Source organism: Oryctolagus cuniculus, chromosome 12 (assembly GCF_051225735.1).
Source record: "Oryctolagus cuniculus isolate XC-2025 breed Fujian yellow rabbit chromosome 12, ASM5122573v1, whole genome shotgun sequence".
NCBI lineage: Eukaryota > Metazoa > Chordata > Mammalia > Lagomorpha > Leporidae > Oryctolagus > Oryctolagus cuniculus.
In genome coordinates, this window is record NC_142878.1 from 97691346 (window position 1) to 97710435 (window position 19090).

At 47.7% G+C, this 19090-nt stretch overlaps 1 protein-coding gene across 18 annotated transcripts in view; it reads right to left on the reverse strand.

Moving 5' to 3' along the window:
* The window catches only part of LOC127482730 (monoacylglycerol lipase ABHD2), a 290474-nt gene that overhangs the window by 171622 nt on the left and 99762 nt on the right, over positions 1 to 19090 (reverse strand). For all 18 annotated transcript variants that reach the window (XR_016218314.1, XR_016218325.1, XR_016218319.1 and 15 more), the window contains 2 exons: positions 8897 to 8996; positions 6146 to 6345 (listed from right to left, as the gene is read on the reverse strand). Coding sequence is in view for 4 of the 18 variants with exons in the window: in XM_089310664.1 (XP_089166790.1) it covers positions 6146 to 6339 (194 nt within the window). In the remaining 14 variants the exon portion in view is untranslated. The remainder of the gene's footprint in view (positions 1 to 6145; positions 6346 to 8896; positions 8997 to 19090) is intronic.

Here is a 19090-nt window from a genome sequence, read left to right on the forward strand (position 1 = left end):
TCTCTCTCTGTCTCTGCCTTTTAAATAGCTAAAGTAAATCTTAAACAAACAAACAAACAAACAAAAAACTTCTCAGCAACTCCCAGAGATCCTCAATATTCATGAACTAAGACCACTGGATTACTATTGGTAGGAAACTAAAGACAGGAACTACTAAAGATGAGAACAACATTTCAAGGGGATTCTTGTTTGGGTCTCAGGTGCTGAGGAGTCAGGAAAAAAGTGGGGAAACCACAGAAGAGGAACCCATGCTGCTCTATGGAAAGGGTGTAGGATTTCTGCTATTCTCTTCTGTCGGGAGCACCTTCCAAGAGAAAACACCCAGAGAGAGCTCTGGGCACAGCAGAGCCAAATGTTATTTCTGGCTGGGTGTGACCATTGCATTGAGTTTCAGGTGTCACTCAAACCCACAGAGAACAGCAGTGCCCAGTTCTTGTTCGCATGAGTGGCAGCTGGATGACCCTAGCTGTATTTTGATCTCTGGGCAAGGAAGCACTCCTCCCCACGCATGTGGCTCTGGCTTTGATCATGCTGCTTCCTTTCTCTAGACCTGCAGGGGCTCCTGGGTGTTGCAGGCATCCATTTTTTAGGCTTCTCTATTGATTAAGTGCTCCATCATGCTTCTTAGCGACAGCACAACCCACACAACAAGCCTGCTAAGGAGTGAAAAAGGAACAGCCTGACATCCCACAGGGAGATGTATAAATTTTAATTGTAGGCTCCCAGACACAGGCACCTGCTGCCTGTCTTCACCTTTTTTTTTTTTTTTAAAGATGTATTTTATTCACTTGAAAGACAGAGTTACAGAGAGAGGCAGAGACAGAGAGAGAGTGGCCTTCCATTCATTGGTTCACTCTCCAAATGGCCACAATGGCTGGAGCCGATCCTATCCAAAGCCAGAAGCCAGGAGTCTTCCCTGGGTCTCCCACATGGGCACAGGGGACCAAGGACCTGGGCCATCCTCCACCGCTTTCCCGGCACACCAACAGGAAACTGGATACAAAGTGGAGCAGCCAGGACTTGAACCAATGCCCATATGGGATGCAGGTGCTGCAGGCCAGGGTTTTAACTCGCTGTGCCACAGCGCCAGCACCCTGTCTTCACCTTTTAACCCAGAGCTGATGAAAGAAACTTGAGCCAGGCCCATAGAGAAGGGTGGTGGTTGCAAACTGCCATTTGCTCATACATGGGGCTGCCCTGAGTTTAAGACCAAAACAAACAAACAAACAAAAACCCAAAACTAACACCAAAACCAAAAACAATCAATCTTCTTCCACAGACAGGAAAGAGGAGACAGTCTCCCCAGATAAACAAACCTCTGCCAGAGTGAAAGATACAACTGCTTCTTCAGAGTATCACAGAACAAGCTGGAAACAGTGCAGTTTCTTGTGCCCAAGCACTCGCAGCAAGTGAGTTTCCATAAACACAAGTGTTTATGGAAAATAAAAGGCAGGACAGCATTGGTTTGGAACTGCCAGGGATCCAGTGGTCTCCCTAAATGTGTGGCTCTTGGTTTGTGGAAAAGAGAGACAGAAATTCTCACGAAACAAGAGGGAGCATGAAGAAGCCACTATAAGCTGGGGGACCACACCCTAGGACATAGAAGTGGGGCTCATTCTGGCAGGGGTGGGTGGGGCAGGTCAGGGAAAGCTCAGAACTGATGCTCCTCATCTTTAAGTTTCTCTTGCAGGCAGAGTTAAAGGAGCTTTGGTGGGGAGAGAAGTGGATTTGGAGTAGTCAGGGAATGAGTGACAAGGCTGGACAAGCAGGCTGGGGTCACACTGCTGCGTGCCTTGGGTGCTGGCCTGTTTAGGGAAGCCAACTTGAGTGGCATTATGACACACAGGTAGGTCAGAGGAAGGGAGGTGGCTGGGGACACTCCTGTAAAAGTCCGTGGGAGTGGCAGTTATGCAGCTGAACACCTAGGCACAAGATCCTGTGCATTTTACTGTATGTAAACGACAGCTCAAACAGTAATCAAATTAAAAAGTCCAGTAGAGACAGTGCCAGCCTGTCCCAGAGTGTGGGGTATGAGGATGGTTAGGAGGGAACAGGCACACAAGAACTCTCCTCCTGAGGGTCCTTCCCCAGGGCCCCTCCTCTGGGAGGCCCTCACTTCTCTGATGCTAATTGATGAAGCAAAGGTACCAAAACTGGAGGATGCTGGTGCCTGGGGGCAACGGAGGAGCTCTGCCTGCTTCATCTGACGTGGAAGGAAATCAAGGACCACAGGAGCCCTCGCTCTGTCCAGGATCCAGAGCTCTTTAGGGGTAGACTCCAGGTTTATATGCTAGTTCAGTCTCAACACAAGCTTTCGATCCACACCACTGCTGCCGAGAGCCACGAGCAGAGCTGAGCGGATGACAGAATTCGACAGACAGAGTGTTGGCAACGTGGATCTGTAAATGTTCATGGCACACTAGTGTCAAAGCAGTTACCAAACACTACACGAGAGAACTTCAGAAAGTTCATGGAAATTGTGTTTTTCGAAAAACTGTGCATGACTTTCAAGGTTTTTTTAATATCAAAATAAATTTATGGTTTAATTCCATTTTTCCAGGAACTTCATTTTTGTAAGTTCCCTTATCTGGGTTTTGTGAAGGGGAAGTGCATGCAGAAGAAAAACCCAGCAAAACAGTCATAGCACGTCACCTGTGAGCAGGGGAATTACCGATGATTTTTGTGTGTGCTTTATTTTCCATTAAGAAAAGGAATATGCATTGGAGTTTTTATTCAGGAAAACACTGGAGATTCCTATCACCACCAAGACTTCCTCATAATTTGCAACTGAGCTTTGGCCTGATTGTTTCACTGAAAGCAAACACTATGAGAACAACAACAAAAAAAGACTCACTAGGTAAACACTGACCTGCTGCTAAGTGAATAAGAGACACAACATCCCACTGAAGCAGAGTTTTCCCTTGGACATTAAAGGATTCACTTACACTGTATCTTTGGGTAAACTGCCTTCAAACAGATCCTTACTTTCATAATATGCTTTACAGTTCACCTTTCACCCACTTTTTTCTTATCCCAGCACAGCGAGAAGATATTTTCTTCTTATCACGTAAGTCATACTGACTGGCCACCTGGAGCCAGCATTCCTGAGCTTGCTGTGAATCGGCTGAGTGGACTTTGCTGCCCGGACAGCGTGGGTGAAGACAGGCTACAGGCTTCTGCACAGGAGACAGTCCCAGGAGCGGCACTCTCACCCACAACAGATACGTCTCCTGCCCTCAGCTCCAAACATGAGAGGCTACTCCAGATGTGACTTCCAGGGAAAGAAGGAACGTCAAGGGACAGTGGCTTCTGACCGAGCGATCAAAATACAAAGAGGAGCATTCGGGAAGGAATGGCCACTCGGGGGCCAGTCCTGCTGGTGGCTCTCAGCATGGCGGGCCTCCTCCTGCTCTTTGCCTTGCTTCTCTTGCCTGCACCCTGAAGAAAGTCCTGGTGCAGGACTTCCCGGGGGGAAGAAGGCAGTTTGTGTTTGGTTTCCTACTCTGCTACTCCCCCATCCTCATCCTTCAAATGACAAGAAAAATGAATCTAACCTCCAGGCTGTCAAGAGGATTAAATGGCACAAAGCCTATGACAGGTACTCAACACATTTCAAATAACAAAGAATGAATCATGTGACAACACTGTGGTGAGGTGCCACATGAACGCAGGACATGCTTACTCCTAAAGAACTAGGAACCAGAGGCCGGTGCTGTGGCCTAGCAGGTAAAGCCGCCACTTGCAGTGCCAGCATTCCACATGGGCTCCGGATGGAGGCCCAGCTGCTCCTCTCCTGATCCAGCTCTCTATATGGCCTGGGAAAGCAGCAGAAGATGGCTCAAGTCCTCGGGCCCCTGCACCTGCATGGGAGACCTGGAAGAAGCTCCTAGCTCCTGGCTTCGGATCGTCACAGCTCCAGCTGTTGCAGTCATCTGAAGACTGGAAGACTACCCTTTCTCTCTCTCTGTAACTCTGTCTTTCAAATAAATCTTCAAACAAAGCAAAACAAAACTAGGATCCAAATCAGAAATAAGAGGCAATTTAAAAGATGGAGGGAAAACAAATGAGCCCCTTTGCCCTTTAATTATCTGTCATGTTCAAATCAAGAGTGCTAGGCAATTTTAGCTGTTTAAATCATGTTCCAACATGCTCAAGAAGGCCACTCCCGCAATCAAAGGAACAGGTCTTAGAAGCAAACAGTTTCTGGGGAAACTCATCTTCAAACCAGAGCTAATTCCTAAATAAGCATCAGCTCTGCTTTTAACCTAGGCTCTCTCTGACCCTCCACCCTGCCAATGCAGGCTTTGCCAGGAGAGAACATGGCAACTAGCCAATGACCAGGGGGCTCCACGTTGATGCCACTGGCTCAGGTTGGTGCTAAATCACCAAATCCAGGGAGACGGCACCAGGGATGCACCTCCCTACCAGCAGGTAGGTGTGGGCCATTTCAACAGAGGACAAGTGGTATTGGGTCAGCACCTTAGGTTCATTGTTGCTAGGGGAAGGGAAAAAAACCCAAGAGAAACTGTTGGGTTGAATGTGTCTAGACTATTTTTTGAAGCAAAGTAAGAAAAGAGGTGAAAAGCTGCCATAATCAGCTTTTAAAAATACTTAGAACAATTAGTATGAAATCAAATCTTATATACTATTTTTCCAAAGCCTGGGCCATACAGCTTTTCTGTGGCTTCTTTCCTCTAATTATTCAGCAACCAATACTGGGTACGAATTTGCAGGCATTTGCATAGAGACTTGCAGGGTATTTAATTCCTTGGTTTTCAAAAACTCTCTAAAAATGAGATGATGAAGGAAGCAGGTCTTTGGTCCCACTCAATCTGAAAGGGGGCACCAATGTCACTAACCAGCCCAAATGAGTGAGTTATCCTTGCTAAGTATTGAAGAAACAGCTAAAATTCAAATACGAAAAATGTTGGACAATGCAGACTTTAGTGCAGTAAGAACAGCACATCTTTAGTCTGATGCCTGATTGTGGAACCTTCTGGAATGTGAAGTCCCCTCAGCAGGGGCAGTTCCAAATCCCAAATCCTGACTGCATGCTATTCATGGCACTCCACCAGTCTCTGACTTGGGAGTCACAGCATCACTGTCATAACTTCCGCACATGAACACCCAGAGCTCATAGCTGACCACAGCTCATCACTGTCGCCTAACCACCTGTGAAAATTAACTGGACATCCAAACCAGACAAAGCAAGAACACGAACTCTCAGACATCTTAGACTGTTGCCCATCTGTCTGCTTTTAGAAGAGAATCATTCACCCAGGGTCGCTGACCCCCAAAGGAGAAGGTGAGGGGTAATATCAGGTTAGAGGGGAAAGTTTCTGCTACTCTATGAGAACTAGAAACTCTGCCGGTTGTGTGCTGCTCTCCAAGCAGCTGCAGGCCTATGAGGCTGCACACAGGACAGAGCAAGCCACAGAGCAAGGCAGCAATGGCGAGAGAGACATGAGAAGGGCACAGAATGCTCTGTGTGGGGCTTGGCCCATGCCCCAGAGAACACACAGGCACCAGCAAGGACGTACTTAACACCGCACTGCTTCAAAACGGTGGTGTAGACCTCTTCATTCTAAACTGTTCTTTCCCATACCAGAAGCAGAGATCACCCTGTCACCTCTAAAATACAGATCCGGGCTTCCACAGGACAACCTGGTTTTCGTAGAATGGAAGTTCTTTTTTAAAGTGCTTTCTAACTAGCTAAAGCTTGGTACATTTTTCAGTAAGGCATGTGAAAACTACCCACAAATTGTTTTGTGCTTTCTTGCATATTAATTATTTTGGGTAAGGATGGTTCCTCTTTCTTAGAACTGGCAACAGGGCATTTGCTAAAGGGCTAGAATATTGTCCAAGGTTTCTCCATTTACCTTGAAACGACTACTGTTTTCTGTAGAGCCCTTGGCATGGATGAGGACATCATACTGTGGAAGAAGGGATGTTTCCAGGCAACAAAGATGGGCTTCTCTCTCCTACCCTCTTGGATTCAAATACCAGATTGCTATCAAGACTGTGGCTGTTTTAACACCAATGACACTACTTCCAATGACGCCTTAAAACATGGTACACGAGATTCTTCTCTGAACATGCAACAAAGCCACGGAGGTGGGTAAACAAAGGAATGGGGTGTACTCACTCTTTGGTCAGAAGAGGACAGGACTTCAGCAGAAAGCGGGAGAGCCCCGAGTCTTGAAAGTAGAGGTCGGGAGGAGCCGTGGGGCTCTTCAGGTTCAAACACCGGACAATTACGTACAGCACAGCAGCCACGGCGGCCAGCTTCACCCCATCAAACACGGCCGGCAGCTCCGGGGTCTCCAGCATGGCGTTCATCTTGCTCTAGGGAGCAGAGGCACACAGTGGGTTTCACAAGCACAGCAAGGTGGGTAGAGCACACTGCATTACAGAGGCACGTTGTGCTAAGAGACAGGCCAACGACAGGTGCCATGGGCCAGATGTGCCCATAGGGACCACCCAGGCAGGCACCCATCAGCACCCTATAGCTGTCAGTGGACTGGCAACAACTCAACTCACACATACATAGTCCTGAGTGCTGGTAAAAGCAGTACGGTGTTGTTTGCCATTTTTTTAATTGCATGAGCATTTTCAAGAGAAGCACATTGCAAAATTAGGCGAATGGTGCTTTTTTGAGAGTGGGAAAAATTAAGACTGGTCAGAGGGACTCCTAGGAGCAGGACTGGGGGTAGTACTGTGATTTCTGTTCACAGGCCACCTTGAACCCCTGTAGGCTTACCCTGCACCTGGTACACCAGGTGTGTGTTAAGTGCTATGTTTATAGCCTTGCATGAAAATATGAGATGGGGTTGCTGGAGCAGGTGCAGCCTGGCCCCACCTCTATTTTCACAGCAAGCTGAGATACAGCACCCTCGGCTTGACTTAGCCACCTGCTCCACGGAGGCACTGCTGCCGACTCCAGTTTACACCCAGCCCAGGGTGCAGTGTCCTGGCTCCTGGGGTTCAGGCGATGTGAAATGCAGCTTGGTCAACTATTATTTTTTTTTCCTGTAGAAGGTAACTAACTTGGCCTCTAGTCCAAAATTAGGCCAACAAGTGGACCAAATTCAACTAGTAGACCAAAATTTTTTAAAATTGGGAGTACATGGGACAGCGCTGTAGCACAGCAAGTTAAAGCCCTGGCCTGCAACACTGGCATCCCATATGGGCACCCAGATCCTTGATAATGCACCAGGGAAAGCAGCAGAGGATGACCCAAGTGCTTGGGCCACTGCACCTGCATGGGAGACCTGGAAGAAGCTCCTGACTCCTGGCTTTTGGACCAGTCCTAGCCATTGCAGCCATTTGGGGAGTGAACCAGAGGATGGAAGGCTTCTTTCTCTGTCTCTACCTCTCTTTGTAACTCTGCCTTTCAAATAAGCAAAAAATAAATCCTTTAAAAAATAAAATTGGGAGTACAGAAAATGTATATGCAAGCATGATTTTTCTTTTAACTCTTAACCTTTGATCTTTTGAGGTGGCTTTACCTTATATACAAAACACCCCCACAGAGCCGTACTCCCAACACACACAACCCAACATCAACAACAAAAGCAACAGCAACAAAAATCCAGCATTTTTCTTGCTGTTCAGAAGAAAGAGAACCTCAGCTGCTACCTTAAAAATCAGGGAAACCACAAGCTAATAAGAAGGAGAAAATGGCAACTTGCACAGCCTCGGTAACTATGGCAACAGCTTCCCTTGGAATGGCTACAAGTAGCTTTGGCAGAAAACAGTCATCATGAGAACTCGGCAGCCAATGCTGGAGACAGAACAGGCAGAGCAAAACAGTCCCCAGAAAAATGTGTTCGGGTGAAGTGGACTGAACTCTCCTGACACACAGCGCATCCAGAGAGGACTCAGACATCTTTTTTTCTAAACTCAAGGCAGCTCTGGCAAATACAGGACCTCAATACACTGCAGACAATCTGGTCCGGGCTCCCAGCTTGGAGAGGATCACAGCTCCTTAAGCAGCCTTCCACCATAGGAGAGACAATAATTGTTAAAACCTGACATCAGGCTGGCGCCGCGGCTCACTAGGCTAATCCTCCGCCTAGCGCGGCGCCGGCACATCGGGTTCTAGTCCCGGTTGGGGCGCCGGATTCTGTCCCGGTTGCCCCTCTCCCAGGCCAGCTCTCTGCTGTGGCCAGGGAGTGCAGTGGAGGATGGCCCAGGTGCTTGGGCCCTGCACCCCATGGGAGACCAGGAGAAGCACCTGGCTCCTGGCTCCTGCCATCGGATCAGCGCAGTGCGCGCCAGCCGTGGCGGCCATTGGAGGGTGAACCAACAGCAAAGGAAGACCTTTCTCTCTGTCTCTCTCTCTCACTGTCCACTCTGCCTGTCAAAAAAAAAATAAAAATAAAAAAAAAAAAAAAACAAAAAGAAACAAAAACCTGACATCATTTAGAATTGAGGCTAGGCCTTAGGAACTTCAACAAACAGATAGTTTACTTACTTCCTTTCTCTCTTTCTGAAATCAAAGGTTAAAGTTCATGCATGTGTAGAGTTTCCTAGTTCCCAGGTTTAGTTAAGACTCTCAAAGGGACCTAGGGCCTAAAAGGGCTCACAGGTTTAACTCACAGCTCTCCTCCCTCACCTTGCCAGAGCCTGGCCACCTTGCTAGTGAGACCAAAGTTAAACAAACAGCCACTTAACAGAGATTTTTAAATCTAGTAAGTGGAGGGCCAAAACCAAAATCCATCAGGAATTCCAAAGTTTCTTTGACTAAATGCTGGCAATACAGACCAGAAACAGAGTAATACAAGAGCTGGGGGTTTTACCAGTCTCCCTGTTGGTCTAGAAAAGACTTCTACTCACTGCTAACAAACAGGAGGCAGAAAGGAGAAACAGAACTCGGAGTCTTGGCCATACATACCTATGTCACTTCGTCCTTTCACTGAGAATATTAATTTTCCTTGAAGAGCTGTACAGTTGGGCTGGTCAGGTCAGATCTCTTAGTCCAATTAACCTAAAAACTGAAAAGATTGCATGGTGATTTTTTTTTTAAAGAAAGAGAAAGAAGCCACTTAACTGAAACCTAAGCACAGTCCAAGTTTCCCTGCATTTAAAGTCCTTTAAGGAAAAAGACAATTTCTTTAACAACATGTGTACCCAATTCCCGGATGTCTGGCCATTTTACCAAACTCATTGGTGGAGGCCTTTGTGAACCAAGCAGGACTGACAGGCGCTCTCTGGTTTCCAGCACAAGCTGACTGCTGAGCTCCTAACTCTGGCTAAAGCAAACTCACCCTGCTTGTATCCTTTACTTCGTAACATAACCTTCACACATGCCTAACGGGGCCGGCATCATTTCTGTGTGACCAGGCCTTCATTCAGATCAGCGCAGCACAGCCAGTGGAGCCGTTCCTTTTCTCCCAAACATTCAGCAGTGAGAGCAGAAATACGGGCGGGGAAAGTAAAAGGCATAGATGGAATGACAAACAAGGCAGCAGAAACAGAACAGGTAGGGGCTGCAGCGCCTGCCAGCTCTGGATCCAGACCAGGGGACAGAGGCTGGCGGCAGGCAGGGAGGTGGGTGGCACTCGGAATGAAAAGGGCTCAGTGTGAGACAGGGAACCAGCACTGAGCCCACTGGGAGACAAGCAGCAGAGGAAGCAAAAACGAGAACATGCAGGGAACAGAACATGTTCACAGAGCTACGTAGGTGCCAAGCACCGTTCCTCACACTGTACACATGCCCAGTGTTTCATTCCTCACATACCCTACGAGGTAGATCTTGTTGGTACCCCATTTTACAGAGAAGGAAACTGAGGAAGTTTAAGTATCTCACGCCAGGACAAATGGTTGGTGGGTACAAAAGCCAGGATCCACCCTTGGCTACATAGATGGAAGCAGGAAAGGTAGGGAAAGAGAGAGAAGCAAGCTGGTACAGAGAACACAAACGAAATGCCAAAGGTTTGCCCCAAGGTGCAGTGCAGTAAAGAGAGAGCTGGGATTTAAGCCCATTTGCGTCTGATTCCACCACATGAAAAATGACTGACAAAACCAAAGCCAGAGAATCAATTAACCTTCACAGTGGCGTTGCTCAACTTCAGATTTTCACAATCTCTTCATAATGAGGTGACTTCAAAAAGTTCATGGAAAATGAAATTAATGGAAAAAGAAGTCAATCCATCATCCCACCCCTCATTTTAGACTTATGTATTTGAAAGGCAGAGTTACAGAGAGGCAGAAGCAGAGAAAGACATCTTCCATTCGCTGGTTCATTCCCCAAATGGCCACAATGGCTGGAGCTAGACAGATCTGAAGCCAGGAGCCTCAAACTCCTTCCAGGTCTCCCACATGGGTACAGGGGCTCCAGGACTTGGGCCATCTTCCCCTGCTTTCCCAGGCACATTAGCAGGGAGCTGGATCAGAAGTGGAGCAGTCAGGACTTGAATCGGCACCCATATGGGATGTTGGCACTGCAGGCAGTGGCTTTACCCTCTATGCCACAGCACCAGCCCCAAGAAGTCAATTTTACTGAAGAAGAAAAAAATGTGGAAACCCACACATACAGCAGGTCTTCAAAAAGTTCATCAAAAATGCATAATATGAATAAACTATGCATGGATTCAACACCTTCTTGCACCCCAAATAACCTCATCTCTTAATTCCATTTTCCATGAGCATTGTGAAGTATTCTGGGATAAATCTGCCACAGCTGACAGTGAGGCAGGGACTGCAGAGAAAAATCTACAGCACGGACCAGACCCAAGACCCTGAACTGGCAGTACCAGGGTTGTGTTGCATTTGACTGCCATTTTGAAAAACTGAACTTATGAATTGGCAAGTTACAAACACCAGATTTCTGATGAGTGTATGCTTCTGGTTTCCCTTGAAAAAACAAAATCAGAACATTTGGCCGAACAGGGAGCCAGCATTCTCATATGGGGACAATGAGTGGAGCCAGGCTGCCGCTGTCCCCTTCAGATCTTCAGACAGGACATGTTCTCTTCTCATCACTGACCTCTGGCTTACTTTAGACGTTTAGAACCTGAATGGTTTGGGTAAGCATCTGAATATGAAACCCTGGTAGAGAACTACTGAAGGTCCCTTCTAGTCCTGGGTAACTCTATAATAATTGAATATTCAAAAATATTTTTATTGGACCGGCACTGTGGCATAGTAGGCTAAGCCTCCACCTGCACCTCCAAGTGCTTGGGCCCCTGTACCACGTGGGAGACCCAGAAAAAGCTCTTGGCTCCTGGCTTTAGGTTAGCCCAGCTCTGGCTGCTGTGGCCACTGGGGAGTGAACCAGCATATGGAAGACCTTTCTATCAGTCTTTCCCTCTCTCTGTCTGTAAATCTGCCTCTCAAATAATGCACTTCAAAAATTCATGGAAAAAAGAATTACAAGGGAAGTTTATTTTGATGCAAACATTTCTGAAATCCATGCATATCTTCAAAAAGTTCATGGAAAACATGTATCATTAAAAAGAAAACACTCTGGATTTCATTTTTTTTTCCACCAAAATAAATGTATCTTTTTGTTTTCCAGGAACTTTCTGAAGTACCCATGTATACCCATAGAGAAAGATTTGAAAATGTGTAAGACTGCTGATTGTTTCCCAATAGTTAAGTTTCTTGTGTTATTTTTCTTATCTGACTTTAGTAGCAGAAACCTGGGAAATGTGCCTTGCTGGAGAAATCTAGACTGCAGCCTCCCTTGCAGCTCAGTGAGTCCAGGTGACTAAGTTCTGGTCAGTTCTTGTTTTTTTTGTTTGTTTGTTTGGTTTTTTTTTTTTTTTTTTTGACAGGCAGAGTGGACAGTGAGAGATAGAGAGACAGAGAGAAAGGTCTTCCTTTGCCGTTGGTTCACCCTCCAATGGCCGCCACGGTTGGCGCGCTGCAGCCGGTGCACCGCGCTGATCCGATGGCAGGAGCCAGGTGCTTCTCCTGGTCTCCCATGGGGTGCAGGGCCCAAGCACTTGGGCCATCCTCCACTGCACTCCCTGGCCACAGCAGAGGGCTGGCCTGGAAGAGGGGCAACTGGGACAGAATCAGACGCCCCGACCGGGACTAGAACCCGGTGTGCCGGCGCCGCAAGGCGGAGGATTAGCCTAGTGAGCCGCGGCACCGGCCCAGTTCTGGTCAGTTCTACAAGGTTGCTCTGATTTTTGGGGGAGGCCCCTAAAAGGCAGGAAGTTAAGACTTCTCCTGCCCCTTTCCCTTCCTGCATCTCTGGCCATGAAGTGACCTTGAGGTCACCCCAGGAGCCCCATTAAGAGGACAGCAAAGCAGATAGAAGTCTGGGTCCCTGATGATCCAAAGGAGCAGGCATATCAGAGCTGGATCACCTGCCTCAGGATTTCTTTAACCTGAGAGAACAGTATACCCTACTGTTCTTTCTGGACCATTTCACTCTGCAATTTCGGACAGTACAGAGGAAATATTATATTCCCAAATCTCTATGAATGCTAAAATCACTGGGGTTTATAAGAACATTGACAAAATCCACAATGACTTCAAATATTTTTTGTTAATAAAAAAAAAAAAGCAACTAACAAAATAAAATATCAACTAACAAAATCTAAGAAGAAATTTTAGAGCCCTGGATTAGGAAAGCCCATACGTCAACATCTACCACAATTGTGCATGCGATGAAGTGTAGAATGTACAGGACCCTTCTGAGTGTGCGGGTGTGGAGGGAAACCTGGTTAGGTCTGTGGTTCTCCAAAATGGGAAGTGAGCTAACGGGTATCATGCTCTCCCCTCCAGAAGCACGCCAGACACTCAGCGGAAACAGGGCTTTTGTGGTATGGAATCATAAAAACACTCCGTGGGACTTTATATAAGGGGACCTTGAGTGATGTGATAGACAATGTCCTCCCACAACGTGTTTTAAATAGCGAATGCAGTAGAGAATTAACTTCATCAACCCTCGAAAAATGCCAAGGTTTTAACATTTAACTCAATTCAGGGTTAGCAAACCTGAGAGGTTTTAATTGTTGTGGTCCAAATATGCAGCCTCCATCCAAGGCTTGAGCCTGCAGTCCTGAGGCACAGGCCAGTTCTTTGGCACATTCCTGGGGCCTTGGCTTTGAAGGCTTATGAACCTGATGACCTACTGTGTGCCTAGCATTGTACAGCGCCACAATCCAGTGGAATCCTCATTTCAACTGGGGAGCAGAGAAGCTCATGTTAAGGCTAGACTCACTGGTACTTTAGAAACTTGAAGAATAATTAGTCCAGGAAAAATACTAACCAGGAAGGACTTGGAGCCACCAGATCTATACACAGTTCAGTACAGTATATAGGATTTGGAGGTCAAGTATGAGTGAGTGTGTGTGTGTGGGTGTGTGTAAAGTGCACATAAATGTATGAAACCAGGAATCTGCAGTCAATTTTAAAACAAAAATCTTCATATTCATTTTAGTTGATCTTGTTGTGTTTTATTTTACAGAGTTCATTCTTTTCAAGTCTGACCTGACACTAAACACTAAAATATTCTGAAACCTGTTCTGGACATAACAAACCCAGATTTCACTGCACTGTTTTGTGTGCCCTGCCCCATTCTGAGCAAGGGTAATCCAGGTAAAATGAACACCAGACAGCCTAGACAGGGGAGGGGAGCTGCACAGAACGGCTGGAGGATGGCATAGTCCAGGAGGGAAAGGAAGCGTCCTTCATCCTCAGCCTGATCTCCATGGCCACCTCGGGCTGGGCTTTCTGGGCACCTGGATCAGCCAGCCAATCCCACACCTCCCACACCTCCCTTGCCCCCACCAGTCATTATATGAGTGACATTCAGATGCTACAAATGGTAGTTAGAATTCCATTTGTAGTACAGGAAAAAAGGAACCCACAGTGCTGCCAAACCCCAACATCTGGTCACCAAAGGGACCCTCATTAGTGCCTGCTCCTCCTGGCTGATGACTTTACCAAGTCTCTTAACCTCTGGGGCCCTAAGGACCTCATTTGGAAAACAAGAGGCTCAGATTAGAAGTCGATGATACCAAAGGTCCCTTTGGCTCAAAATGCCTGAGGTTCTAAGGCACAGAATTGCAGTCCTTGGATGGAGAGCACAGGAATAGAACCATCTTTGTACTTTGTAACAGAAAATGGCCCATTGTCCAACCTGCTTCGCAGAGCACCATACCAAACACTTACAGGAACTAAGACCCCTCAGGCTCCATGGTCTTTTCTTAAACAAAAGTCACACATTTTCAGCTACGTCATTTACACCAGTAAGCCCATCATATTCAGTTAGTGCCCCAAAATATTAGCTATTACCATCACCACTAAACTCTCCTCCATTTTAACCTCAATAATGACTTAATCTGACAGGTAGAAATGACTGTAAAAGGTATCCTTTCCCAAGCAACACAGAGGCCTCATCCACAATGAAGTAACCAGCTCACTGATGTTTTGGCCTCCTGCAACAAGTTTAAAACTAACGCCAGGACATACTCCCGAGTCTCGAAAGGGAGACCACGTCAGACTTAGTAAGTCAACGGGTAACTATGGTGGTCACCGAGTCCCCTCCACAGTTTCCTGATGAGTTGCTCCTGTTTCTGGGTTCAAGGGGGCTCCTCGGCAATGCAAAGCTGGAGGCCCCTCTTTCTGGAACTCCTCCTGCCGAGGGGTCTTCTCTCCTTCCCTTAGAAAGGCTGCCCCCTCACCTGCACCTCCTCCCCGCAGGTAATTCCACTCTTGCGTGGCCTGGCTGCTCTGGCCAATGTCAATGCCTGGAAAGAAAACCCGAGGCCAGCATGGGAAGCCTTTGGCGGGCGTCCTTCCTTAACACCGTGCAAGAGTGTCAGCAGGAAGATGGCAGAGGCCACACACACTGCACAAAACCCCACGTCACCACAACCTTTCAGACTTCCGGTTGCGACTTAGATAAAAAAGTGGTCAACCCTAAAAGTAGGCACTGTGACATCTCTGGGGAGGAAAAGGGCCAAGACCCCCCCCCCCCCGCCGCCATTTGTCTAAAGGAGTCAGAGCTGTCACAGCTAAAAAAAAAAAATAGCAATTCTACAGAACAAATCAATCAGAGGAAGACAGCTGAGAAAAAGCCTGTGCCCCTTTCTATGTTGTTGTTGTTGTTTTAAGATTTTAAAGATTTACTTATTTATTTGAAAGGAAGTTACAGAGAGAGAGAGAGAGAGAGAGGGAGGGAGGGAGGGAGGGAGGGAGAGATATCTTCCATCTGCTGGTTCACTCCCCAGATGGCTGCTACAGGGCTGGGCCGGAGCTAGGAACTCCATCTGGATCTTCCACATGGGTGGGCTGGAGCCCAAGCACTTGGGCCACCATCTGATGCCTCCCAGATGCATTACCGGGGAGCTGGATTGGCAGCGGTACAGCTGGGATTTGAACCAGTACTGATACAGGATGCCACAGCTGCAGGCAGTGGCTTAATCTGCTGTGCCAAAATACCAGCCCTGTAACCTTTTCAAAAATACGTCTCTGAATCATTCACCACCACGAGGTGGGACAGCCTTGGAGGCACTGCCAGGAGGCTGCGGACAACGACCCAGAGAACTGGACACCCTTGGATGGCTTAGGCTCCTTCCTCACCTCCCAGGGAGGTTTAACGTCCCTGGGGGAGCGAGACCTTGGTCAGCAGCTCCCAACCCAACTCCTCCGTGCTGGTGCTGGTGCTGGTCCAGGCCTGTGTGTCCTCCCACAGACAGTGCTGTGGGATGCAGTGTTCAGGGTGCTCGAGTCAAAGACCCATTCCCCTCCCCGCAAATGATGGGAAAGCCCAGACAACTGTGGGGCCAACGATGTTTTCAAGACTTGCCGAGAGACACTTTATTCCAGAGAATGAGCACTGAGCGCTTTCCTGCGGTTGACTCAGGCCAGGGCCCAGCCTGGAGGTCAGAGCAGGCTGGGGCGCTGGCAAGTGACTGGTGGTGGGAGGGTGAAACCAGCAAGGAAGGAGAAAGGCCCGGCTTACCTCCTCACCCAGCTCCTGTGAGGAGGTGCGAGGGCTCAGACACACACGGTTGGGTCAGAGAGCAGCAGAGGGATTGACAGATCATTAAATGCATTTATATTAATGCTGCCCTCACTGTGTCCAAAATTAAGACTCTGAAATGGCCTTTTTGCATAAGCTGACTCGGGAGGTAACACTTTTAACCAAATCCTTCCACACAGTCACACACACAACATGGCTAAAATTTCAGAAAATGGCCTACAAGTTCCCGGTGTGAGGAACGTTACCCAAGGCAAGAAAACGTGAACGTTGCATTTAAATGTCAGGAATGGCTACTAACCCACGAGCTTTCACCGAGGAAAATCACTTCACTAAAAATATCTGAAGACTGAGTCACTGGTTAAACAGGAACATTTAACTGAGCGCTCTTCGCTCTTCGCCTTCTTCCAAACAAAGGGAGGCCAGCCCCTCCCATTAGCAAATGACCCTGCTGAAACACTAGTTCTTTCTACTGGAGAACAAATGGGAAAAGCACTTAGTAAAATCACAAATTGTTTCCTTTACCACTGAAAAACTAATAAGTTTATATCCGAGAAGAAGCAACAACAACAACAAAATCATAGCCAGCGGTTTAGTAGTCAAGATGCTGATGAGGGCACCTGTGTCCCACATCACAGTGTCTGCGTTTGACTCCTGCCGCTGGCTCCTGACTCCAGCTTCCTGCTAAAGCAGACCCTGGGAGAGGAGGCAGCAGTGGTGGCTCAGGTGGTGACTAAGTTCCTGCTATCTGCATGGGACACCTGGAATGTTATTTCCAGTTCTGGGCTTTGCCTGCCCTGGCTGTTGTGGGCATTTGCGGAGCTCTCTCTGCCTCTCAAATAAATAAATAAATAATTTTAAAACATCATAATCCAGGTGATTCCACTATGGAGTTTCTATAATTTTCCAAAAAGACAGACACTTTAACAACGAGATTTGGGGACCAGCGCTGTGGTATAGAAGGTTAAGTCTCTGCCTGTAGTGCCAGGATCCCATATGGGCGCCGGTTCAAGTTCCGGCTGCTCCACTTCTGACCCAGCTCCTTGCTAATGCTAATATGCTTGAGAAAGCAGCAGAATATGGGCCAAGTCCTTGGGCCCCTGCACCCATGTGGGAGACCTGGAAGAAGCTTTTGGCTCTTGGCTTTGGATTGGCCCAGCCCCAGCTGTTGGGGCTATTTGGGGAGTGAAAGAGAATGGATGATTTCTCTCTCTCTCTTCCTCCTTCTATCTCTGCCCTTCAAATAAATAAATCTTAAAAAAAAAAAAAGAAAGAAATTTGATAGCTCTACACATAGTACTTTAGAAAACTTACACTGCAATTAAATTCTGAAAAGCAAAAGCAAAATCTCAGCTCACCAGAACCCAACAAGCTCGAGTGCCCAGGTAATGTTAGCTTTTTAGAGAAGGGCACAGCTGAAGAGGTTAGCTTCTCCAGATTTACTGTACGGCCCCCACCCACCCTTCCATGCCCTCCAACAAGCTTCCAGATGGAAGGAATCAGATTCAGGAGAGAGGGGAGGCAGGAAGCCAGTGTCTACACAGGCCTTGGCTGAAGAACCACTGATCCCCAGGAACTCACAAAGCCAGGCAAGGAAGAAAGCTTCAACCAGTGCTGCGACAGAAAAGCAAGATGTAAAACAACCGGGAGTTTCCATTCCTGAGTGCTCTGGCTTCCCAAGGCCCCTGGTGCCAGGTTAGAGCACAGTACTTGGCTGACCCACACACTTCTGGGCCTGAAATGAGAGCATGTGTTTAACATGTGCAGACCATTAAAACTCCAGTGCCTTTGCAGTTCACAAAGGCAGGCATCAAGTAGATCTGTCTGAAGACTTGACCAACAACCAAGGCCCTTGCCGTCTCCAAAGAAGAGAAGTACTCTGCCTGCTCACCCTGGCTGGACAGGCTGAGGTCCCTGCTCTCTGCCTCTCCCAGCGCTGTGGCTCTCTGAAGGTGAATTCTGCCGTGGAGGTAGCAATAATAGCGCCCTGCAAGGCTCGGCCCCCACACCTCTAACACAGGGCCCGACAGCAGGAAAAGCTCCGGGCTCCTTGCCCTTCCGAGATCGAAAGAAGGTTCTCTGGGCAAGAGCACATGGCATGGGCAGCTTTTACTTATTCCTGTTTTATAAATACCTCAGATGCTGTGAGTAGAAACAAGATCTTCTGCCAGTTTAGAGCAGCAAGCCTGGAGGTCACATGGATTCCACTGTGACCAAGTCTGAAAGACAAACCTTAGGAGCTAAGGCCGCAGATATGGAGGACTGATCTGCCGTCAGGCCTTTAGGCTAAAAATGAAAGAAAGGAAACAGTGTGTGGGATAGTCACCTATCTGGTACTGAAAAAGCCAGCGCCGCCCAGCCTCTGCTGTCAGTCCTGTGGATTCGCAGAGCTCGGACTGTCACCTCCACTTTTAGGTCACAACTCACACAGAGGGACTCAGATCGTCAGAGAGGGGATTCAATGTGTGTCTCTGTACTACTTGTTTCCAGTGGCATCCAGAGTTATTCTCACCCCTGAACACGCGGTGCTGTGTAGTTCTGAGTGGATTGTTTGCTCTCTCTGGGATTTTGATCCCAAGTGGTATAACTGAACAACACAAGTTTTAGAATCAGAGAACTGGCCGGCGCCATGGCTCACTTGGCTAATCCTCCGCCTGTGGCACTGGTACTCCGGGTTCTAGTCCCTGTTGGGCGCTGGGTTCTAGTCCAGGTTGCTCCTCTTCCAGTCCAGCTCTCTGCTGTGGCCCGGGAAGGCAGTGGAGGATGGCCCCAAGTGCTTGGGCCCTGCACCCGCATGGGAGGCCAGGAGGAAGCTCCTGGCTCCTGGCTTTGGATCGGCACAGCACACCTGCTGTGGCAGCCATCTGGGGGGTGAACCAATGGGAGGAACTCTCTCTGTCTCTCTCACTGTCTAACTCTGCCTGTCCAAAAAAAAAAAAAAAAAAAAATCAGAAAACCTGAGTTTGAATACAGGTTCTGCCTAGTGACCCCGAGTGGATTGCCTCAACTTTATGAAAGCTTGCTTTTTGTACTATCAAAATGGGAAAGGGGAGGTTATATTCTAGGATAATGAAAGAAAGAGGCTGAAAAATTATGTAGGGTAAAAAATGATTTATGATTATAAAATACCCACACATACACTCA